General features: G+C 43.7%; 1 protein-coding gene across 3 annotated transcripts; it reads right to left on the reverse strand.

Annotated features, from left to right (window-relative positions):
* Positions 1-10,363: 10,363 nt before the first annotated feature.
* Positions 10,364-23,074, reverse strand: GREM1 (gremlin 1, DAN family BMP antagonist). 3 transcript variants are annotated; one of them, XM_005309770.4, is made up of 2 exons: positions 22,823-23,074; positions 10,364-14,537 (listed from the first exon to the last, which is right to left on the reverse strand). In XM_005309770.4, the coding sequence occupies exon 2, from the start codon at positions 14,534-14,536 to the stop codon at positions 13,982-13,984; it is 555 nt and encodes a 184-aa protein (XP_005309827.1). In that variant the 5' UTR covers position 14,537; positions 22,823-23,074; the 3' UTR covers positions 10,364-13,981. The 3 variants fall into 3 exon arrangements, with proteins under 3 accessions (XP_005309827.1, XP_005309830.1, XP_005309828.1); XM_005309773.4 differs by having other exon boundaries at positions 22,906-23,031; XM_005309771.5 differs by lacking the exon at positions 22,823-23,074 and adding an exon at positions 21,242-21,376.
* Positions 23,075-24,885: the final 1,811 nt, after the last annotated feature.

Consider the following 24,885-nt stretch of genomic DNA (forward strand, 5'->3'; position numbering starts at 1 on the left):
CAAGCAGATGTTTGGGAAGGTTTGTGATCAGCTTGCCCCAACCTTCTGGTGCCACAACACCCACATAAAAGTGGCCATGCTGGTTCAGAAGTAGGTTGCTATAGACATCTGGAAGCTGGCTAACCCAGACTCCTACAGGTCTATGACTAACCAGTTTGGAGTTGGCAAATCAGCCATGGGGGTTTTTATGGTGGAGGTTTGTGAGGCGATCAGGACAGAGATGTACCCAAAGGTGGTGAGCATTAAAAATGTTACTGAAACAATTGCTGGCTTTCCGAGACTGGGCTGCACCTGGGCCATTGATGGGACTTGTGCCTATAATTTGCCTTCTGCCAGGAGCACATGAGTACATAAACTGCAAAGGCTACTACTTCTCCAGCATTATGCAGGCCTAGTCAACCACAGGGACAGATTTATTAACATTAACATGGAAGGGTGCATTATGCCAGGGTGTTCTGGAGATTGGGACTTTATCTTCATAAAGAAGCTGGAACACTATTTCCACCGAATGACATTGTTATAAATGGACTCACTGTCCCCACTGTTATTCAATGGGCTCCCGCTCACCCCCTGGTGCCATGGTTTATGAAACGGTATCCTAATATCAGAAGACCTAGAAAAAGAAGAGTCAACTACACACTGAATAGCTGTAGAATGGCGGTAGCAGTGCATTTGGCAGATGGACATCCTATTAGCATTGCCTTCAAAACCATTTGGATGCCAGTCTTGTCAAACAGTCTGCTTTATTGTGGCCTGCTGTATTCTGCACAATGTCTGCACAGAGATGGGCTGGATTTCTGAACCAATATGAACAGCCAGACAGTGCCTTTCTTGGCTGGCACTGGATCCACGCATGCAACAGAACTCAGGGATGCTTTGTGTGCCCACAGACCATGTCTGCACAGCCCGAGGCGTGAGGGGAAATGCACCCGGATTTGAAGTTGTACTGTGTATGGGTGTGGGGCAGCTGTGGATAGGTTGGTATTATGAATTTTGTAAAAAACATTCCTGAAGTGTCTGGAGGTGTGTTATGCAGTTTTATAAATACTGGCCATGTAGTGCAATTCAGTTTATGGCTTACTCTAATGACTGTTTTTAAATGTTCATGAAATTAGTTGCGACTGGGTATGTGATGATCTTTAATAAGGTTTTTGCCACTTTTAACATTGCATAGAATCAAATTTGTAACTGTAGCCTTGTGTGCAAAGTCAACACATCTTTACATACCAGCGTAAGAACCGGAAAGGCAGACCAGCTGCCGTCAAAACATATAACACAGTAACCAAACTCAGCACCAAACCAGTGAAAGGTGCATGTTACCAAATAACATGGACAACTATTTCTGGGTGTTTCCTGGCCCTCTGTTCTCCTTTGCCTTTCTGGTGCATTTTACGTGTGTGGGTCGTGACTGCGTTGGAGTGGATGAAATCACAGGATACAGTTGTCTGTGCTGTGTGCTGTTATTTCTTGCCTGTGACATGGTCCAGACTTGCCCAAAAGCTGCATAGACTGCAGAACATGATAGTATGGAGGGGACTCAGGATGTGGGGCTGGCGCAGGCGCTGATGGTGGCAGTTGGGCCTGCAGTCTGGTAGCCATGAGTGCTAGTAATGGCTTTCTTTTGCTCCCTGTCTTGCTCCTTCCACCTGCAGTCATGCTCCATGAATCTCTCCACCAATTTCCCCTTGGCCTGTGCATAAGGTTGCCAACTTTCTAATTTTTGAAAACTGGACCCCCCCACCCCACCTCACCTCTTCCCCTGAGGTCTGGCCCCTGCTCCGCCTCTTCCCCCGTCACTCACTGCTCTTCCCGTCGCTCGATCCTCTCCACCTCCCTCCCCCTGGGCTGGGCTCCCTCTGCTCTGGGGCTGGAGCTGTAGCCTGAGGTGGAGCCCGCTGCCTGACCACATGATGCAGGTAGGAGGCAGCCCCAGCTGAGCAGGGGCTGGTATGGGTTGATGACCCAGCACCCCTCCCCTGCCCACAATAACCAGACTTTTGGACACTGCCAGGTCCCTTTTTTTACTAGACTTTCCAGTTGAAAACCAGACACCTGAAAACCCTACCTGTGCAGCCTCTCTCTCTCTTTCCACCCTTTTTGCAGCCTTATCCTAATATTCAGTCTGTTTGTTCTGGAACTCCATCTTGCTGACTCATTTTCTCTAGAATATCACCTATCAGCTCATCTCGGACTCTCTTTCTCCTTGCCCTGAGTAGGTGGGTCTGTTCCCACAAGGTTCCGGTTGCCATGTGTTTGCCTTGGAGAGGTGGAAGGGCCTTGAAAAGAAAGTGAAAGAGCACATTATTGTCTGACCATGCTAAAAAAAAAAATCACATTTTGCACTGTATCAAAGGATAACTCAAAGGTGATACATTTGATCAATGGGCTTTATTTTATTCCCACACAAAAACACCGGCCCCATCAGACATGCTTTGGAGCATCACTGAAAGCCACTGTGGTTAAAAAAACACATACAAAATTCAGTTTAAATTATTTCTATACCCCTCTTCATTTTTTCTGGGCAAAGCGGGGCTTCTGGGGAGTCTAATCATTAGCCCTAGTTTTTCAATCTTTTCAGGCTTGTTTCAAAAAACAGTGTGGGCCCCATCTCATCTGGGACCATGAATATTGAAATGTATTTATTATAATTGTATAGTTACTCCCTGGTGTCACTACCAGGCAGAGTTAAGATTGTTTGATTGGTGCATTCCCACACATTACTACATTCGGCTTTCTTTTAAATTTAATCTTACCTCAGAACCTCCAGGGTTTGTAGTTCTTGTTTTTGAGATACTGATGGCATAACTGTAATAATCTTATATCCTTAAATTACTACTATGTACTCTCCATCGTACCTTCATCTTAAACTATTTTTTGTCTTGGAATATATATATATATATATATATATATATCAACTTAAGAATATGCATAATATAGTTATATAATTTATAATTATAATATACAACCATAGTCTAATTTATATATATATAAAGAGCAATTAGACTATGGTTGTATATTATAATTATAAATTATATAACTATATTATGCATATTCTTAAGTGCCTATATTATATTTCATATATATGGAGTGAGAGTCAAACATTTGATTAAAGCATTTTTTTGTGTGTGGAAGGTGGATTCTGGTTTTCAAAGCCTTGTGCACTTTATGTACGTGGTATAGGTTTATATCTAGGTAATAACAATTAGTATCAAAGTAGAAAGATAACTGAACCTCTGCTTAAGATTTGAAGGTCCCTCAGGAAACAGATGGCAGGGAGAACTGTATATTTCCATATTTTATTGTTTAATTTGTTTTAATTCCAAATGTATGAGGAGGTTAGACTTGGATTACGAAATTAGATCTGTCAAAGAAAAAGAAAAAATATAACTAGATGTACAATGGAAACAACTCCCTAAATGGATCTAAAATCCTATGGTAGGTAATCTGATCTAATTTTTGCAGAAAGGCGAATGCCAGATGTTTGCTCCACTTTGATCTTAATAACACTTTAGGCTGCAGACAATAAGATTGGTTTTAAATTTATTGGCTCTTTGATTTCTACATTCTAATGCTTTTTAAATTCTTTACACAAGACAGATCTATATATAGGCAACTGGGGTGGCATCAGAAGTGTCAAATGCTTAAGACATTTATGAAAAGCTCCGCACAGAACCCTGTTTGGGCTTCTATGTATCGAAACAAAACCAAACTTTATAATACAAAGAAAAGTGACTATGGCTTGCACAAAGTGTTTTTTTATGTGAAGCTCTGAGTGTCGCATCTGTGGCACAGCTCCTTGTAGAACTTTCATCTTGCCAAAATATTAATAAAACTAAAACAATTATTAAAGCAACATTAAGCAGGAGGTGTTCATCAATATTCTTGCATGTGGAGTACAATCTACTGCAGATACTTAATCTCACCTTACTGTTGGGTTAAAAATTCTTTGTGTGTTCTAATGGTTAGTGTATTTTAAAAGGAGTGGTGCCATTGAGTGCTTTGAGAAATCATAATGTATGACTGGTCTTCCACTGAAATTGGATTCTCTCCCAGTCTAATGAAGCTGCTGATTTGCAAACACAGGTTGAATTGAAACCCAGGCTGATTTTTGAGTGCCCTTGTGGTTCTAGCCAAACATTTTATATAGCTTTAAGTCCATTATCAGTGAAAGCATATGGGAGACCATGATAGGGTAAAATTCTTTCCTTGAGACTGAAATGAGATGGATTTCTGAAAGGTATAAATCACAGGATATGTCTACGCAGCACACAAAGCCTGGACTCTGACAGGTTTAAGTGCAAGTCTCCCTTCTAGACACAGAGAAATCAGTCTGACTTGGGCCAGGAACTCCTCTGGACTCAGGCCCATGGACCCTGCCGAGGGGGAAGAGATCAGAGCCTGAGTCCCATTGTGACCATGGTCAAAGTCCAGGCATGTTGCAGTGTGAATGCAACTCAAGTCTGGGTCTCCAGACTCGGGTCTGGAGAGTCTGCCAACACTATCCCACAATCTCCTTGAGTTGAGCTTCCCAGATCTTCCATTCCAAAACTTCTTAGCTGCTTCCCAGGAACCAGCAGCAACCTCCTGGTTCAATGCAGCTGCTCTGTATTTAACCCTTCATTTCTAGGCAGACTGTTCAACTGGAAACACAGTTAACCCTCCCATGTATCAGTATGACCAGCATTGCCTGCATCAAGCATGCTGCTAGCTTGCCAGAGGAACACAGCTGTGTTGTGGGGTGAGCAAGACATTCAGCTTCAGCAAGAGCACAAGAAATGATCATGTCTACAAAACTATATTCAAGTGGCTGGCCATGTTGGGGATTGACCGGACAGCAACACAATGCAAAGAGCAAATCAAGCAGCTGAAGACAGTCTACTGCAAAGTCGAAGCTTCTAACAGCACCTCTAGCAACTCCCTGTCTTCCTTCTAGGGTGACCAGATGTCCCGATTTTATAGGGACAGTCCCGATTTTTGGGTCTTTTTTTTATATAGGTTCCTATTCCCCCCCCCACCCTCTGTCCCGATTTTTCACACTTGCTGTCTGGTCACCCTACTTCCTTCCTGTAGCGGGGAGGTTACCCGCTCCTTCCCTGAGGGGTTTAAAACAGCCCTGGAGGAGGGCTGTGGAAGGGCAAGATGCCTGAGCTGATTGGGAGGAAGCAGGCTCAGCTGGGGCCACGCCCCAATCAGGGCCCAGCTGGCCCTATAAAGGCTTGAGCCAGGAGCTCAAGCAGACTCTGTGTGTGTGTGTGTGTGTGTGTGTGTGTGTGTGTGTGTGTGTGTGTGTGTGTGTGTATATATATATATATATATATATATATATATATATATATATATACACACACACACACACACACACACACTGAGAGAGAGAAGGGCCTGGCTGCAGGGAGCTAGAGACAGGGTACCTGAGAGGAGCAGGGCTAGGGAAAGGTAGAGGTGCTGAGGAGCTCCAGCCTGGAAAGCCCCAGGCTGCGGCCTAGCATAAAGCCAACAGGTACTGGGGGTTGTAGAGGGCAGCCCAGGGGTAGGCAAAGGCAGCAGGTCCGAACCCAACCTTGCTAGTGATGAGTAAGCTGATACTGCAGTCTGCCCCAGGGCGTGGGGGCTAGATGATGACTGACAGTAGCCTTATACTGAGGTGAGGTGGGGATAGTGGGCAGGGGTTTCCCGGGGAGAGGAGACCCTGAGAGAAAGGGGTTACTGCCAGGGGGCAGTGCCCCAGATAACAGGGCACCAGGTCTGGGAGGGACACGGGGGCCAAGCAGTAGTGGATCACCGGCCTGCAGAAGGCACTCTAGGCTGGAAATCAAGTTAATTCCCTGAGAGACCAGCAGGAGGCACCGCAGGGATGAGTCCACACGGTTACACTGCCACTTGTACAAGGAATTCACCTGGGTTCTGGGAATTCTAGAAATCACTGAGTCCATAGTGGTTCATGACAATCTGCCGAGTGGGGATGACACCCTTATAGTCCTCCCTTCTCCCTATAACAAGCACTGCCAGAGAAGAGCCAGATGTAGGATGACCACCTGTCCCTTATTTTAAAGGACCATTCCTTATTGCATTGATTTGTCCCTTGGGGGGGCCACCTATCCCTCATTTTAAGATGTATTAAAACTAGTAAGTACTATTTTAAACATTACATTGAAGCTTATGATAATTGCATTAAATATTTGAGGTCAGTAGAAATGTACACTTGAGAGAAAAATGTTAAGGGAAATGGTGTTTTGCATCTTATTTTTCATGTAGCTTTCCCTTATTTCCATCCAACAAACGCAGTCACCCTAGCCAGTTGTTGAATAAAGGACAAGAAGTGACCTGCTGCCGAGGCTGGTAACTGAAGTGGCTATGCCATAGCAGCACCTACAGCACATTCTAAGACTTTACTCAGAGGAGCTGTTTGGGGATGACCCTGGGGAGCTGTCCGCCGCAGACCAGCATCAGAACACGTGTCGTAGCCAGAGCTTGGTAAATTTCTGATGCCATGTTTAGTGTTATTAATGTATGAATGGGAGGGATTTCCAGTTTATGGCCTATTATATTACTAATATGAGACGAGGGTTTGGTGTGCTTCCATTCATGGCAGAACCCACAGCATTCCTCTAGCGTCCTCCATTCCTTCCCCCACAAAGTAGGGATTCATGGGATTCAAAATGGATACCATGAAATAAGGAACTTAAACAAGCACTTATCATTAAATGTTTACTGATTGTTTTAAGGGTAGTTTGGAGCTCCACAGTTAACAGCCTCATGTACCCCCTCCATCTAATACAGCACACCTGATAAATCGACCAGGCCTGCATTGTCCTGGGCTATAATCTATGTCAAAAAAACCCTATTGTTTCAAATTGTTTTCCTCCTGGTGTCACTACTGATATTAGAGAGAGAGAGATTAGATAAAAATTATAACAGAGAAATAGATATTATTTTAACGTTTGTACTTTTGATTTGTCTTAATATGCATTGGAATATAACTGTTCCCATAAGGCATGCTTTAAAAAGGAAATGCAAACATGAATATGTAGAATTGTCTCTGTTGAATATTTAATGGGAGCCAGTGTCAATTATCTGCCCGATTCATCCCCAAACTATGCAAGTTACATCTGTATCACAGCAAGGAGGAGTTACAGCTTATTGCAACTTTGAAGGGTTTTTTTTAAAAATGTGAACCCAAGAATTCTCCTTTTATGTCAATATGTGGTTTGTTCTTCACATCTTGTTCTTACAGTCACTTAAAAGGGCCAGGTTATGAATTTTGTTTCCAATAATTTAGGAAAATAATTGAAGCATGATCGAATGACAATTAAAAATCCAGAACTTCTCCTTATAACCGCAGTAAAAGCTAGGAGAGGAATCCAGGCAGCCACAAGCCACACACTGTCTATGTGGGAACCTTATCAAAGTCACCAGACATATTCCCAGACAGCAAACACAGTACATTCTACTTCAAATGTTTAAGTGAAGATGCCTGATGAAGTTCTATTATGAAGCTGTGCTACTGGACTTGGTTATTGCATATACATTGCTATGTGTTTATGGCTTTATTCTCAGAATTTGATGAGCAACATGTAAATACAGCTTATGTTTTTGAGGTCTATAAATTTCATTTTGGGAGGGTTATTTTTAGCAATTTTTGAACTTTATGTAGCTGTCCGAAAACTAGGGGTTTTCAAAGCACTCTTTGTATTTACTGTAATTACTAATGTATATGATGTCCTTTACTCATTACAGAGTATACGCTGTAACAAGTAATTTCTTAGTGCTGTGTTAAAGAGTATTAGGGAACATTACAGTTTCAAACAGCATTACGTTAACATGCACTAGGGAACCTTTAGTGCACACCAGCAGGGTCTACACTGACAATTAATGTGTAACACTTTGTGTGCTGTAAAAATCACACCCCTCCCTAGTCCACATTACTGCTCTGGGTATACAAGCCCTTAGATACGTAGTAACTATTTCCAGTGTTTTTCTGCTGTTTATTGGACAAACGCCAATTTCTTTGGGGTTTTGTTTAAAAACAGATAAAACACACCTGATTAAAATTGGTTAAGAATGAAAATCAGAAATCCTACATGTACAAAAATGTGGTACTGAATTTTACTAGAGTTAGTCTCTTTCAGTTGAGACCTAAAAGCCAGGCCCTGACCACGTGTAGTCATTAAAGGTTTCTGGGCAGTGATTTTAGCCCTGGTGCCTTGACCAATTCCCAACATAAATAAATTCCTAAATTCCCCTGCAGTTTCTAGTTATTCTGCATTTCCCTTTAAAAACTTTGCATAAATTCATTCCAAGTGCAACTATTGGTGACAATTGAATTCAGGTCTCCAGAATCCTAGTCCTTCTTTCTTACCACAAAACTATGATGAATTCTTCCTATATATATTAAATATAATACTATTCTCCCTTAAGGATTCCAAAGAGCTTTAGAGACCATGTCATTCATTATTGAAATGCAAAAGCCACTTTGGCCCCCCGTGCTGCTGATGCAAAGTTATTCCTGGGGTAATTCTAGTCCCATTTCTTTGCTTTTTTCCCTGTGGGAAAATCATTTAGGGCTAGATTGAAACTTTAGGCTCAACCACATGTAGGGGATGGTGCATAGTTGTGCCATTCCAGGAGAAGCACCATTTCTCTCATTGTCCCTTCTTGTTGAGGAGGAGACTAAGTCACTTCTCCCCTTTTGGGGGGTGCAGTTTACCTTCCCCTTTATACAGGGGCAGCTCTGCTGGCCAGCAGGTGGGGATTGAACCACAGTATTGTCTATTCACTGCCCCTCTACACTCATTCATCTGGGGCAGTGTCAGACATGCATCTCCTGCTCTTCCCCCATTGTCCAGAGTTGCAATCCAGACATCCTGGTTTGGGAAGGCAGGAAAATAATTCTTACTCTAACCTTCTACCATGGCAAGTCGTCTTAGGTTTACTGTCGTGTCTCACTATGTGCCTCAGCTTCCAGATCTATACAATGCTCTCCACTGCTAAACACTGTATGAACTATACCTGAAAGGTCCCATGTTAGTGCAAAGTGTATTATTAAATGTAATGTTTATTGTAACATAAATAATGCACCATCGTACCTTAAAGACATCCATTGGCTAAAGTCAGAATGCATGGAAAAGGTTTCCTCTCCATTTTGCATCCTTTTCTAAAAAATAATTCAGCTCTGCAAATCTATTCCTGTAGCTCTCTTGCTATGCAGCTGCACCCTGACCCAGACCCCAAAAGAGTCGCATTGAATTTTAAACAACAAAAATATTTATTATCCTGTTTACAAACTTTAAAAGCACAAAAGAACTATGGGAGAACTACAGCACACAGGAGAATTCAAAGTTTATACAAAACAACCATCATCACACAGTCTAATGTGCAGATGCACACATGGGGCTCCATCAACTCTCCACTGATGACCAGGTTCTTCCACCTTTGGAATTGGAATTCAGCGCATCTCACACCCAGCTCCATCTTCTGTTCTAATCATGAGACAACACTTTTCCCTCTGTGCTGGTGCCCTCTAAAGCCCCAGTCTACATCTCGGTCATAATGGTGTATTTTTGAACATGCCAATGTAATTCGATTGAGCCACAAGCTACATGACTGAAATTTATTATCACCACCGACTGTTCTGTGATCCATGTTAAAAGATACTCACCATCCCTGAATCTAGTAGGATTGCACAGGCATTGGGACTGACCTACTCCCCCACACTTCACAGTGGGCAAGTGTGAAACAGATTGACAGGTAAAGCTTACATTGCTACTGGTCATGTTCTACCCACTCCAAAGGGAACATAAAGGAGTCCAGCCTCTATGGCTGTAAGTCTGGTACCTTTCCCTAGAGCAAAATTTCCTTTTAAAGTTTAAAGTTTTCCAGGTCTTTCCTTAGGGTTCAGCTTATATGTCCCTATTTACAGTTCTTAAAGTGTTGGCAGGTAAGTACGTTGCCAGTACTGCATATACTTTGTAAAAGATGTGGGGTGAAACCAATGGTGTTAGCACCAGCCTGAAAGTGGAGTAATGTTGTGCTGAGGCTGGCCCATGTCTATCTCCAAAGCCTCAGCATTTCAAGTTTGATTTACAGTTTTGAGCTGTCGTTGTAGAGTTTACAAGGGAAAAAGTGTGAATAAGGATTGAGATTTTCCTTCTATAAATTGTTGAGGGGCGTAGGGAAGTGACAGATCTCATTTAAAGACCTTATTGAAGTAGCCGTGGTGAATGATGGTGCCATTGCTTGTCTCACTGTCAGAATTTAAGACCTTTTTTAATTAGAAGAAACCACAGAAGTCAGAGATCAGTACAACAGACCCAGAGCGAGCTGGAAACTTAGGGAAGTGGAAAAAAGGAAACCAAAAGAAATGGACTGAAGAAGCTGTTTTATTTATTTAATAGTAGTTAAACTGACATATAAAATGCTGGATGTGGGGGGGGGGAAGAGAGTCCAATTCTATTCAGTTGCAAAATTAGTAGAATTCCATTTTAAAATGAAAATTTGTTTCATGAGACTGAGAATGAAAACTGCAGCCTTAGGTTATATAGTCAGTTGGGGGAGGGGAGGTTAGACTAAAGCAGACATTTAAATACATATTGTGGTAGATATTATATATCTTGTATAATTGTAAGTCAGCAGAACTTTTTAGTCCCAAGCAGTAACTAGCAATTCACAAAAGTCTGTTGTATAAAATTTACATTTGATTTTGCCTAAAGAGGGGGTTCCTTTGTGCTCTTTGCATAGATAACTGTTCCTTTATGTACATCTTAAAAGCTTCACAAATTTTGCTTCAAAAAGTGTTAACCTCTAAGGAATGTTAAATAAAGGAGCCAGAAACATCTAAAGCTTTGTCTGCTGGCTATGGAGTGTAGGGACTTAGGCCCAGATCCTCAAAGGTAGTTAGGCACCTAACTTCTGATGAGGAGTTATCTTTGAGGATATGGTCCTTAGCAACCTAAGGTGAAATCATGGCCCTATTAAAGTCAATAGGAGTTTTGCCATTGACTTCAATAGGGAGGGGGCAGGATTTCACCCCTAGCTGTGTGTCTGTTCACTGAATAGAAACAATAACTAGTTTAAAGCTTTCAGCCAGGTTTCAGAATGACTTCTTGTTTTCACCAACTCGGAAGAAGTCATTGAAAGGAAAACAAACCCCCTATCATATCAATGAAAAAAGCTTTGTATTAATAACATTAAATATCCATATTTTTCTAACTATTCACATTCCACACAGTGGAAATTTACCTCCTGTAACTCCAGATTTTAGTTTTTAAAATCCACGCAGAAACGTGTCAGAACCGCAAAGTCAGAAGACGCCAGATCCAATGTGTACAGTCTAATAATATGAATCACTGATTTGCAATCTTAGTGTTACAGATGGCGCTGTTGTGAATCTCACAGTAAAAATATATTAAATTCAGAAATGTAGGATTTGACCAATAACTGTGTGATACCTTGTGTAATAGCTGTGGCTTTTAAATAAATGACTGCACAGATCCTGTATTTGTGATATGTCAATGCTGTATTTTCCCTTTTGGCATAATATTAATAGAATAATTGTCTTTCTCTGAGTCCAGATGGATAAAAATACTTTGTGGATTGCTCCGAAATTAAGGCCCTATACTCCCCTCTGTTGTGAAACATAGAATATGAGGAAGCACAGTTGTCCAAATATTGCCAGTTGTGGCCTGTGCATACAGAAGAAGAGAAAAGGCACCTCAGTGGCAGGCTGTGTCTCAGACTAGAAGCCCCTCCACACAAACCCAGTGGGCCTAATTCTCTCACACACACTGATTTTATATGAGGGTAACTTTAGAATGGAATTTCTACCTTCACTGGGGTTACTCCTGACGTATGGCCCAATCCTGATCCCCGTGACATCAATAGTGGCAGAAATAGGCCTTTTTACTGATGTGAGATCAGATTGAAACGTATTGCTAGGGATGCGCTCAGAAGCAGCCATTCTACGTGGCTTGTTTCCTCCTTCACCTGGCTGGTAAACACTGTGAAATTACTGCTTGTGGAAGCACTAGAGTGAGGAGTTGAACCCAGGTCTCTAGCTGAGTGCCCTGCTCACTGGACTCCCTGCCTTTAGCCTTACTGTTTTAGAACAAGCTGATGGTGAGAATAAGGCAACCCTGGTGTCAGCCAGTGGCCACTGATTTCCCTGTGAAAATCAGGCCTGGCTATGTTGAAGCACTGGAATGGGTTACCTAGGGAGGTGGTGGAATCTCCTTCCTTAGAGGTTTTTAAGCTCAGGCTTGACAAAGCCCTGGCTGGGATGATTTAGTTGGGAATTGGTCCTGCTTTGAGCAGGGGGTTGGACTAGATGACCTCCTGAGGTCCCTTCCAACCCTGATATTCTATGAGTCTATGATAGGGCTGGGGAGGGCGAAAGCTGCTGAGTGAGTGAGGAAGTGAAGATTAGGGTGAAGTGGGGAGTGGCTCACCTTCTGTACAGCTGTGCTGGAATCTCTAGAGTCTCCTGCAAGACTTTCTGCACTCCCTAAGGGGAGAATGCCGGGATAACCCCAGAGGTGAAGCCCATGGAGTTGTAGGAGTTACTATTCCCCGCCCATGGCTTTTTCTCCAGAAGGGGAGCATTTAGCCCTTAATTTTCAGGAAATTCTCTTTACTTAGTCCAAATCCTGTTTAAATGCAAGACTGTGGTAAAGGATATAAAAAGCAGATTATTGCTGGCAAGGCTCTGCATCTCTTCTTTTCAACGAACTGCATGCCTGTGGCAGAGCTAAAATAACAATAACAATGCAATGTTTACTAGTCATGCATGCCATGTCTTTTGTCTCTTGTGTGGTTATTGCATTTGCAGTCACATGATGCTTGTAATTTTTGCTTTGCTCTTTATATGCTAAATTACTGCCATTTTGTGCTTGATGTTGTATACTGAGATTTTTTTTGTGATTGGTATATTGTGAGAGAGAGAAAGTACAGATACACAAACTACATAACCTCATTGAGTGCACATATATACCCACATATGTAGATAGACTGTATATATACATATGACATGTACAGTACAGACACATACATAAATATATAAAGCAGCTGATATCTGAATTACAAGACCCTAAATAAATCAAGAGGATCTAGTGGCATAAGAATGGATCTTAAGTGGTTTAGACTGTTAGAATTCAGGAATGAATTCCTTGTTTGTAATTTCTTTTAATTTTATATAACAAATGGATTGGTCTATAAATTAAAGCAAAAAAGTAGCAGAAGAAAATGTCTCCTTATTCCTTTGTGTCTCATCTTTTCTCTCCTTCCTTCTCCTACTCCCTCCTATCCTTTTCCTCTCCTTCCTGCTAACTCTTGGCCTTCTTTTTCCTTCTAGCTCCCTTGGGTTATGTTTTCTCTCTGTCTGTGTCCTGGTGGTTCTTATCTTCCCCCCCACCCCAGTCCTCCCAGCAACGCTGCTTTAAAAAAAAAAAAAAAAAAAAGCATAATAGAAACTATTGGTGGAAGTGTGGCTTTTAGTGAGGTTTCACCTATGGCTGCACCTCTTTTAACATTGGTTATTTCAAATTTAGGATCAAATTCATGCTTGGAAGCTCCTGAATGCCTCCGATTTAATATTTCTTTTCATATCATGAAAGTGAATACTAAGGTCTCCAGTGAAGCATTAGCAAAAGTCACAGCTGCACTGAACTCAGCAAGCAGGGAGAATGTGAGTGTATGCTAAGGGTCCTAATTCATAGATGTGATATTGAACCTTGTGTTTACAGGCCTTCGGTGATATTTCACACATGAATTTAAATGTTTTTACTCTATAGTGAACATTCATATACTTCTGTATAGATATGCAGTCAGTCACACACACACACACACACACGTTTTGGGTGATTCACTCTGGTTCCTGTCAGTTGTGTCCAGCCACGCAGGTATGGTAGTTATGTCACGCACTCTTATTTAACCTGGCAATGATGATTGCCTATGCCTGGAGCATCGGGGTAATAATATTCTGCAGAGTCTAGTCCAAATCTATGGATATACACCGACATTCCTTGACTCGCGTGATCCTCTTCTTCTTTCTAGGGGGCTGAAGTTCAGGGCAATTGAGTGTAACTGTCATAGTGGTGAACTTCTTAGGTTTGCAGAAGGAACAGGACTGAAAAGACCCTTCCTCTTTGCGGACGTGCCTTGGGATGTAGAAAGAATTGCACTGGCCATAGCAGAATCTGTTGATAATAGTATGACTATTGCAGCCTTCTTCATGGATGGTTTGTTTGAGGGGCTGAGTTTTACACCAATCCCGCTTAAGATACTTGCGTTCAGTGACGTGTAATGCTTCCTGGCTAGACTCCAGCACCTCTTCGGCGGGCATTGGTGTGCCAGTTCCCCGGTCTCTGTGCCTTGAACCTGGCTGCTGCTTTGTCTGTGTCTGCTCTGAATCATTGGGCTGATCCTTGTCAGGAGGAGGGATGGCTCCCTGAGATCCACGGTTCTTCTTTCTCCCCTCGGCTGTGGGTAACAGGAGTCCAGCTAGAAGAAGCAGACCACCAACAGCATACACTGTGCGGCTCATCCTAGGTAGGGGACAGTGAGGAAACAAAACACAGTTGTGGATTTCATATGAAATCTGCAAAAGGCAAGTGTACAATATCTCCTCTGGTCTAAGAGAAAAGTGTATTAGAGAGGAGAGGTACCCAGCCTTTAATAGCTGGAGAGACACTTTAGCATTAAATGGAGTTGCAGAGAGCTACAAAATAGTGATCCCATTTCAAAAGTCTCTAGGTCAGTGTGGAGGGAGTCTAAGGGCAGGTCTACACTACGGGGCTAAGTCGACCTAAGTTACGCAACTCCAGCTATGTGAAAACCATAGCTGGAGTTGACAATTGTGTGTAGCGTATATCGTTCACTTCCTCTCTCCAAGTACATTACACCAGTTTAAGTGGCTTGATTCTCCTCACACCATTTTCACTCCAGTGTAACTCCATTTACTTTGATTTACACTGGTGTAGGAGAGCAGAATCAGGCTCAGAAACGCTACGCTTGTTTAAACTCCCTTTGCTTAGCAGAGTATAAATCTACCCATTACATAAGCCTCGAACTTTGGCCCTGTGAGTGTAATGGCATCTAGGTTGGTGTAACTCAGAAGAGAGACCAGTGTAACGTGAAAAGCAACTAAGGTTCTTCTGGCTCTTTGGTACATTGCACAAACAAACAGACTCCTTTGCACAATGGTATGAGAGGCTTCATACCAGTGAATTTGGGCCAGTTTGCAACACTTGAGGAAGTGCACCGGTTGCACCAGGTTGCAGGCCTGGCAAATAAAATTTCTAAAACTCAAGCCAAGTCGCTCAAGGGGTGCATATTTCATTTCTGCTGGGGGTAAACCCCCTCTGATTGGGTGCTTTCCCTACTTGCCCGCCTCCTGAGGAAGAGCAGCCAATCAGGGCTGCTGCAGGAAGCAGGCCAAGCTCTTCCACCAGGAGCCAAAGCTGCTCTTACAGGAGGGGATTGATAAGGGGTGAGCAGAAAGAGCCCAGCAGCTCAGGGTACCTCCTGTTCCCTCCTTCCCCTGCCTCTTGGAGAAACAGGATATCTCCTCTCTGCTGCTCCTCCTCCTCCACCTCCCTGCAATACTTGAGTTGAGAATGGGAAGAGGGGTTAAACCTCTGGAGTTGCAGGAGGAATAGATGTGAGACTGGGGGTGGGTGGGTGGCATACCTGATGGGGGGGGGGAAGGGAAGCAGAACAAATGTGGGGGCAGAATTAATGGAGGGCAAGGGAACAGAACTGATGTGAGGCTGGAATGTGCAAAATTGGTAGAAGCGGATTTGGGGGCTGAGGGTAGAATTAATTGTTGGATGGGGAATGGGGAGATGTAAGGGTGATAAGACCCTCCCCACACACTTTTTTCAGACCTCTTTAAGCTCTGGATGTTGCACTGATGTGACTCAAGGCGTGATACAGGGAGGGGAGATAGTGTCATGATGTGTCTGATGGCACAGGTATCTTCCCTCCCTTCTACCAGCTTCTGAAGGTCTCCTGTCTATCTAACCTCTCCTAGTGGCTGGAGCGGGTGTGGATAACTCCCTTACTTGCACCAGAGCCTTTTTGCCACATGTCCCAGGTGAAGCAACTGCCATACCTCCCTTCCTCCAATCCATGAGCTCAGCACTCCCCATATTGTATCAGGGAGTGGTAGGAGCACTCCTGTGATGATTGTTTCACATGTTCTGCCTGAGACCAAGACAGATCAGATAGCTCTCATAATGTCTGACTGGTTCGCTATCTACAGAGCTACAGACTGAGAATCACAGCCATAAAACATGCATGTTAATTTCTTAGTTCCTGGCACTTTCCAAAATTGCACAAAATATTTACATTATGATGATCACAGATGACCCTGATTGAAAAAATGAAAGAGGTAGAGTTAGGAGTCACTGGGTTTGGGAAGATGTTATATGACATGTAGACTTGCTTATGGTCCTAAGATATTATTTTAAATGTTTTTTAATAAATTGTTAATGTGTCCGGAGATTGAGATAGCTATTTTGTCTAAGTGCATTCACTTTATTCATTTAGATTAATGTATCAGTGTGCTTGTGTTTGAAAGGAACTTCGTACATAACTAGATTGAAATACAACAAATATAACACCAAGCTTAGCATTCTTGATTGATCCTACGGAGAATGTAAAAGGGTTGCTTTTAATATCTAAATGAAATACTGAACAAGACATGCAGTTTTAATAACCTTAAAGGTCTGACACAAACCAACAACAATGACAAAAAAATCTGGGAAATTCTAATTGAAGGTAACACTACCTAATTTCAAGTGTCAGCTTGGACTGAACATGTCCTGCCTTTTTTCAGTTTGTATTACAACCAAAATGTTATTCAAACGGGTTTCTTTTTGAATTTAGTTTCCATGTTTTGTCTTTAAACTAATTTAAAAGAAGACTGGTTATAAAACACACTTTATTTTCTCAGGAGACCAGAATGACTCCATCCAGGGCTGTTCCCATCTGTTGAATAACTACGTGTCCACACTATAATTAGACAGTATTTTTAAAGTGTTTATTTACTCAGTATGGTGCCAGAACCTTAAAAAAATAATAGCCATCATTGCATAAAACAGAAAAATCACATGCTATTTTCTAGGCAGCACAAGGAACTTCAGGTATTCGTTTAGTGTTCCATTGTTCAATTGGTTATTGCCAATGTGCGTATTCCTAAAAAGCGGAAGCATTGTTTTTGTTTTTTAAGCTTGTCATCTGTGTGTCACTCCCCTTCCCCTCCCTTTTTAAAAGGCTCTTTGAATGGCAACCTGTGAATGGCTATTCCAGTCTGTCATATAGGGCCCAGTCCTGCAAACAATTACTACCAAGTGTAGTTGTTTCCATCAGTGGTAAGCACTACGGCCTAGGTTCAAGAAACCATCCTTATTCAGAAAGCATTAAGGCTGTACTTAAGGAAATGTAAGGTAGTAATTGTTTGCAGGATTGTGCCCCTCCACCCCCAAAGGATGGAAAACACTTTGTACATATTTAAAAGGTAGATTGGGTCATCATGAAAATTATTGACACAGAGAAAACATTTTTCAAAATTCAATGTATTGGCCACTTCAAAAAACAACTCAGAATAATAAAAATGAATGATCATTCAGGGCTAGATTGTGCCTTAAACTGCACCATCAGAGGAGTAGCCTGGGTGTGGGGGGAGATTGTGACTTGCTTACTTAGTAAGGACTTTACTTACAGCCCTTGAAAAGGTGCAATTTATTTCCCTCTGGGCATCCACCCATCTCTGCTTGGGGTGTGTGGATCTATGACTCCACCTACTCTTTGCCCTGCCCAGTTCCTCCACCAGGGTTACATCTAAAGTGCAGCTCCTACATTCTACACAAGTCCTGGACCCAAGATAATGCCCACATGCAGGGGATTATTCATCTGTATGGCCCCATGATATAGGAACAATGTAGTCCTTTATGAACCAGAGCCTTATCAATCTTAAATTTTGTAGAACTTTAAAATTCTGTACTGCAAAAAATTACAAGTGATGTGCAATGAGGTAGCCAGATTGTTTCATAATTGAAATGTGATCAATCAGACAAAATCTCTCATTAAATAAAGAGCCAGCTTCCTTGCATACCATAACTTTACCTTCTTGTCTACAATGGGGCTTATGTGCACATGGGATCAGGCCCATACATCTTGAATGCCAAGTTTCTACAAAATGTTCAAGAGCAAGTTATGTGACATTCTGGGTATTACAGAAACACTGGCAGAATCAGAAACGTGAACTGAAAAATCTCCTTAACAATTCAATAAATACAAACCACAAATATGAAGGCCCAATCCAACTCTCATTGACTTCCATGGGAGCTGGCTCACCCCTAAGATCCAATAGCATTAAAATGACTAACAAAATTCCTGAAAATCAATTCCTCCTTTACTTAATTGCCAAGATTCAAGTTTAGAGTTCTGCTTTTCATCTGTTCAGGTCCAATCCTAAAGCCAGCAGAGGCTTTGTATTGTCTTCAATGGGAGCAGCACTGCAGTCCAATAGTAATAATATTTTACACTTATATGGTGCTTTAGATTTTCTAGAGGCTAGGCTCTAATCACCCAAGAAGATCAAGGAGTTTAATGAATTAGCAATGGCATCAGTTAGAAGAAACATAAAATCCCTTCCGTTTCATTATTAAAAAATATCTGAGTTTTTGGTTTATGTATGCTTTCTGCTATTGATTAAGGATCTCAAACAGTCAAATGTAAAGGCATTTTAATTCCATTGTGAACTCCTACACTATAATAGTACTGAAGTATTACTACAATGCAGCTTGCTTAAAAATGTTGGGTAAAATCCTGGCTCCAATGAAGTCAATTCCAAACTTTCATTAACTGAATCTAATGAGAGAATATGGTGGGAAATTCCCAAAATGTATTTCCATAAGATTCAGGCGTGCTGGAACAATTTATATAGTAGGGGTACGGAGAGCTATTGAACCAAACTGCAAACCCTGTATATAATGGAAACCACTTCAAGCCCTATTACCAGCACCTATGATAAAATGTGATTACATATATTTTACATATATTTACTGACTGATCCTCATAGAGTATCCAAGGAAACAATCAGATCCCAATTTCTTGGCTATTATGCAAATTAAGGAGGTTTGTACCACCGCCTGTGTCTCCAAGGAGCAAAATATTTTTTATTCATGATTTATTATATGAAGTATTGTAATGTCCTAATGCACCTATTTGAAGTACAGGAAAAGCAGTGGAAGGGACAATCCACAAAGAGAGAGAATATCTACCAAGGTTGGACTAACAAAACCAACTTCTGTTTGATGGGATTTCAGATGCATTAAAATGGCAAGTAACTCCTGGTGAGTAAGGTGGTAGGGAAACCACTCTACAGAATGCCAATCTATTTTTCTGTCAATTATTGTAATGGAAATGGAGAATAATACAGAAATTAATGATAAAACTGAGTGTCTTTGAAAATCCCACCCTTGATCTATTAAACTACAGTCCCGTAGGAAATCAGGACTAAAACTCCATGGTGTATCATTAGTATGTGCATGGGCCAGATCCAGACTTGCCTTCCCCATGGGAGTAGTCCCATTGTTTTCAATAAGACTATGCCTGTCAGTGAGGCTAGTGGGATTTTGCTCCACATCCACTGAAAGTGCTGATGTGGTTTTGCGGTAGTAGACAGTAATACATATTCAAAGGCTGGTGCTAGGGAAAGCCTTGCACAATTCTGGCTTGCATAGCAAAGACAAAAACAAATATCCTAGCACAGCTAGTGTCTGAGCTCTAGGAAGAACCAGAAACATTTGAACATGAATGCTACTTCTTATTTATACACATCAGCTGTGTGTGTTTTGGATACTTCTCAGTAGCCTACAGGCGAGAGGGAAGGGAATGCCGGAGATTGCTCTTCTAGTTACCAATATCAGTATGTAAAATCCAAAGGAAGCTGGGGCTAAGAATATATATATTTTGGGGGGTTTAGTTTATAAACTAAACCAAAAAAATTCTAACAGGCCGCATGGCCACATACATTGTTGAGCTCTCGGTTGATTTTATAAATCTCCATGCCATTGGAGTGGAGATCTAAGAGCAATATATCTGCATTTTATCCATGTTGAGAACACTGTTGATTAACAAAATAAGACTCGCTGTGCACAATGGTAGCTAGATGAGGGGGGAGTTTATCAGGAAGAGGCTCTCTGTGTTAGTTACATACCCGGACCTGGCTCTTATGGCTAAAGAGAACAGTTTTCAGATGCAAAACACGAAGTGATGCTATAGGCTTCCTTCAGCAGGGCACCCTTTGCTTTCCGGCTTCCCGAGCAGGGAAATGGTCTGCTGCCGCACTGTCCTATCAATCTACCTTCCTCACGTGTCAGACCCCCACCACCATAGTACCTAGAGTCCTAGCCGAGCCTTGATGCAACTAACTAAAACCCCGATCGCAGTCAGCTTCCCTCCTCACAACATCCTTGGGGGGCGGGGGTTGTGGGAGAAATGTTTGTGATACACCCGGCACTGAAGGTATCCGTTTTCGCCATGTTCTCAGGTTGTTGCAAATTAAATGATCCACTTTAACATCACGCCCAGTGGCTCAGCAGCTTCCCCGTGTTGTTTCTAAGGGAGCTTTGCTCCTCTACTTTGTAATCTTTTTAAAATCAGGCCTGATACTTATGAACCATGCTGGGTCCGTCGAGTCTATGCATATAGTTGCTGACGGATAAACCATTAGAAATATGGCGATGAAGGAACAAATCGCGCCAGGGAAATGGTGAAGCCAGCCCCTTCCCGCAGAAATACTAGCAGGGGCAGCCCTTGTGCGCAAAGCAGAGCTCCCGGGGTGACCAGCATACAGGGGCCTTATCCCGGAGCTATGCTTAGCGGAGATGCGTGGGGACCAGCGCTAGAAGAACGCGGGGTTTCCCCTTCAAACCTGTTCCCTTCCCTAGCGGTGCAGAAGAGCGAAGGCTGGAGCCGTCGAGCTCAGCCGGTCCCGGAACGGTCCCGGTTTGCACTAGCCGCTCTTTCGCAGCACTTCCCGGGAGAGGGGTTGAAAGCGCCTCAGACCTGGTAGCCAGGGGCCTGCGCAGGGCAGGTGGCTGGGTTCCGCGCGGGGGGGTTTACTCGCAAGGAGACTCGCTGTTAGTGGGGCTGCAGAGCCGGGTGCGAAATCAGCCCGGCCGGAGTCTGGCAGGAGGCGCAGGACCCGGGAAAGGCGCAGGGGCAGCAGTGGGCTCACCAAGCCAGCAGGCGAAGGGAGAAGAGCGCTCAGCTCTGACCAGTGCGCGTCCTGGGCAGCCGTAAGCCGGGGATGGCAGGCCGGCCCGATCCTGCGCTCCGGGCGCAGCCAGCGCTTCCCTAGCAGATCCGGGTGGGCCGGGCGTGCAGCACCAGGGCCCGAGCGGTCGCTGGCTTTTCTGCACGCGGGAACCTCAGCGGGGCTCGGTTTGGATCAGCGCGGCGGTCCGCAGAGGGGTGATAACAGGGGCCGCTGGGCTAGACCCGGCGCGCAGAGAACTGGCAGATCTGGGAGCTTCCGCGTGGGACTGGTATTGGTGCTTGTGTGTTAAAGTGCCCGGGCTGGCACATTCCCCGAAAGAGGCAGGAAAGTCGCCAGGCAACAACAACAACAATATGCCCGAGGGATCCAGGTCCCAGCATCCCAGCTTGGGCGGGGGAGCTTTGGACCGTGCCGTGCTTCTGAGCAGCGAACGCCCTCCCTGAGCCCGCCCCAGGCAAGAGCCGCTGTCGGGGGAGGAAACGCAATGAACAGGGACAGAGATTCCGCGTGTCTTCCCCGGCCCGCTGCGCTCCAGCTCCGCGCTAGCTAGAAGGGTCGCGCCACCGAGACCGCAGGCGTCTTACGGCACCTTTGGGGGCTACGGGAGGGCTTCTGGGCTCCAGCTATTCAATCCTACAGCCCCCGGAGCTTCCTGCTGCACTAGACGGGCTAATGCAAACACCCCCTCTGCGGGCTGCATCTGCCCCGCCGGGCTCTCCTGGGATCTCTTCCAGTCCGGCTGAGAAGGGCAGGCCAGCCTTGAAATTGACACTTATCTTTTATCCAGGAGTGTTCAATAGAGACCATTCCTCCAGATCCCTGGAAACTGTCCCACCCCGAGCCCGGCTCGCCTGGGATCGCAGCTGGGGCTGCAGCACAGGGGGGTGGAAGCCTGGTACCTGGGAGCCTCCAGCCAGGATCAGTGATTTCACCCCAACCTCCCTCCCTCCCTCGTTTTCAGTCACTCCTCGCAGATGCCGGACTGGGATTTTGCTGCATGTCTGGTGGGCGCCGAATCCAATTTGCTGGGAATGATGCTGTAGGCGGAGATGACAGGCAGAGCTAATTGGGCTTTTGCAATCCTTATGTTTGTCTAGGGAGATAAATATAATAGCGCCCTAATCTCAAGTATTGAGAGTAGAAATACCTTTCTGTCTGCTCCACTGCATCTGAGCTGGGGGGGAGGGAGCGGGAGGCTGTGTCATTCCTCGGAGGGGCTCTTTGCAAAATCAAAGTGCTCAAGAGTTTTGCAAGACAGCAATTAATTAAGGACTATTTCTTTTAAAGAGAGGAAGAGCGATTGGGGGGACGGGGCGACATGGAGAAAGAGACTCAATCAAACCAAAAATCAGAAAAGTGGCTAAATAGAGCACCTGGACCAAATGTATCCCTGGCGTAACTCCCCTGAGGTCAGTGCTGTTACACCGGGGATGGGCTAGCACCGAAGTTATCACCTTCTTGTCTCTTAAAGAGACTGGCCGTTTTCATGCCCCGGAGGAGTATAAAGAGAGATCGGTAAGAAATAATCGCCCCACTCACCTGCTCTGCCTGCGGCTCCCCCTCCTGTGCGGTCTGTGGTCAGCGGGAGCGGTGAGGTCTCTTGCTCTACACAGGTCTCTTACCTGCGGTGGGTTACTTTGCTGGGCGGCTAGAGGCTGCAGTGGGGTAGGAGCCTGGAGGGAACTGCCAGTGAGTCCATATAGAGGGAGTCGCGGATCTTGATTACAAATTGCAGCAGCGCCGAGCTGTCTCCCATTTAAATGTCTGCCAGCTGAGATCTGCTCTCCAAGCCCCTCCAGATCATTGGCCAAGCGCCTCCAAAGATCGTGTTATCCGCCCCCTTTAACGCTTCCATAAACTTCCACCAGGGAAAGCTTTCAGTCATCTCCAGATAAACACTCGGCTACTTTCCTCTTTCAACAGACTCGGTGCTAAAGGTCACCCCCAAGGAATTGTTCTTGGAATGCACAGAAAATCAGATTTTCCACCCCCATTAAAGTCCGATATTTAAGAAGAGTTAAATATTAAATCCCCCCTTCCGTTCATAGTGTATTGGGCCAGTAACTGCATGGAAAGCGGTTTACACACACGATCTCTTCTCCATTAACACAAAGCAGATAGAGTTAGGCGGGGGGGGGGGGGGGGTCTATCAGCTAGAACATTTGCTGTTAGTTTCTAACCTGGTCTAGTTAGGAGGGGGTAGATCCAGCAAGATTTCTGGGTCTCAGCATTGCAATAACATGACATTTCTGAGGTTTGTCCTTAGCAAATATGCCCGGAGTTATGTAGCTTTGGTAATAATATGGGGGTGGGGGTTAAAAGCATGTGAATCACTATCCAATATCAATACTAGTAGATCTTTATCAATGAAAGGTTTTATCCCTGCAAGAGCCGTGATACCTCCTTGTCTTTCCCCAGCCAGGGGTGTGTGTGTCTCTGAATAGTGAGGTAGCTTTCAGAGGCAGATGTTTGCGTCTACAGTTATTCTGTGCTGCACGGGAAAGTAGAAAGAGAAAGAGTCCAACGTCGCCAGATTATAATGAAACTAAATGCTAATAAACCTAGCGATCAAGCGTTCCCTTTTAAAACAGCATTTCAGAAGGGGAACGTCTGCCGTCGCATGCAAAATTCAAAGCTGTGTATTTTCTGGTCAAGCCGAAGTCCCAAGGGAAAGAATATTTTTTTTAAATACTCAGAAGATTGACGAAATGTCCATATCGCTCCTATAATATTGTAGATACAGAAGGTAAACGCCAAAAGCTGAAGTTTAGCTCACACTTATTACAGGCAAAAAAAACGAAGGGAGTTTTGTTTGTCTAATGAGTTCAGGATCCAAGCCCTTTGTACATGGTGTTTTGGTTTTTTTTAAAAAAAGGACAAATAAGGTAACCTGACCGAAGTATAGTTTATGTTTGTTTTCATTGGAGAGATGGGGATAGATACATAAACCAGAGAAAAAGCCTCACCTTTTCAATCCAAATAATCGAACGATTTATATGATTAAAACGGTGAGACAGAGAGATGGGGACTATTTATTAAGACAAAAATCAGCAAATATCTGTAGTCTCCCTAGGGTACATAAGTAATCAGGATAGTTAAGCACAGCTCTTAACTACTCTCTCTTCCCTTCCCTGGACATGTTACTCCCAAGGGTTATACAACTACAGTACTGTGAGAGAACGGTCATTGAGAACAGGCGCAATCTCTTAAATACCAGTTGACCTGGTTCACTAATTAAAGGGATAAATATCTGGCACAGTTGCTGCTCCCAGAGAATGGGGTTAGTTCGGCCAAAACCATAACCTCCGACTCTTTCCTCACGAACTGTTTCCACTGGAACTCAAGTGTACACGAAAATAACTAGAAAGTCAGTAGCACTATCACAAGTGGCATGCTCCGAAGTCATGGACAGACTCCTAGTGACTTCAATGGGGTTTGGAACAGTCCCTCACCAATAAAAGGTTCTCTTGTTCTCTCTCGCTCCATATATTTGACACTCTCCCTCTCTGAAAATAATTGTATTACTTTAGGAAATGTCAGAATTGGGGGGGGGGGAGTGGCAGCAGAGGGATAGAAACTCAATTTTCCAGGGCAGCAGTCAC

The sequence above is a fragment of the Chrysemys picta genome, chromosome 4, assembly GCF_011386835.1.
Source record: "Chrysemys picta bellii isolate R12L10 chromosome 4, ASM1138683v2, whole genome shotgun sequence".
In the NCBI taxonomy this organism is placed as follows: domain Eukaryota; kingdom Metazoa; phylum Chordata; order Testudines; family Emydidae; genus Chrysemys; species Chrysemys picta.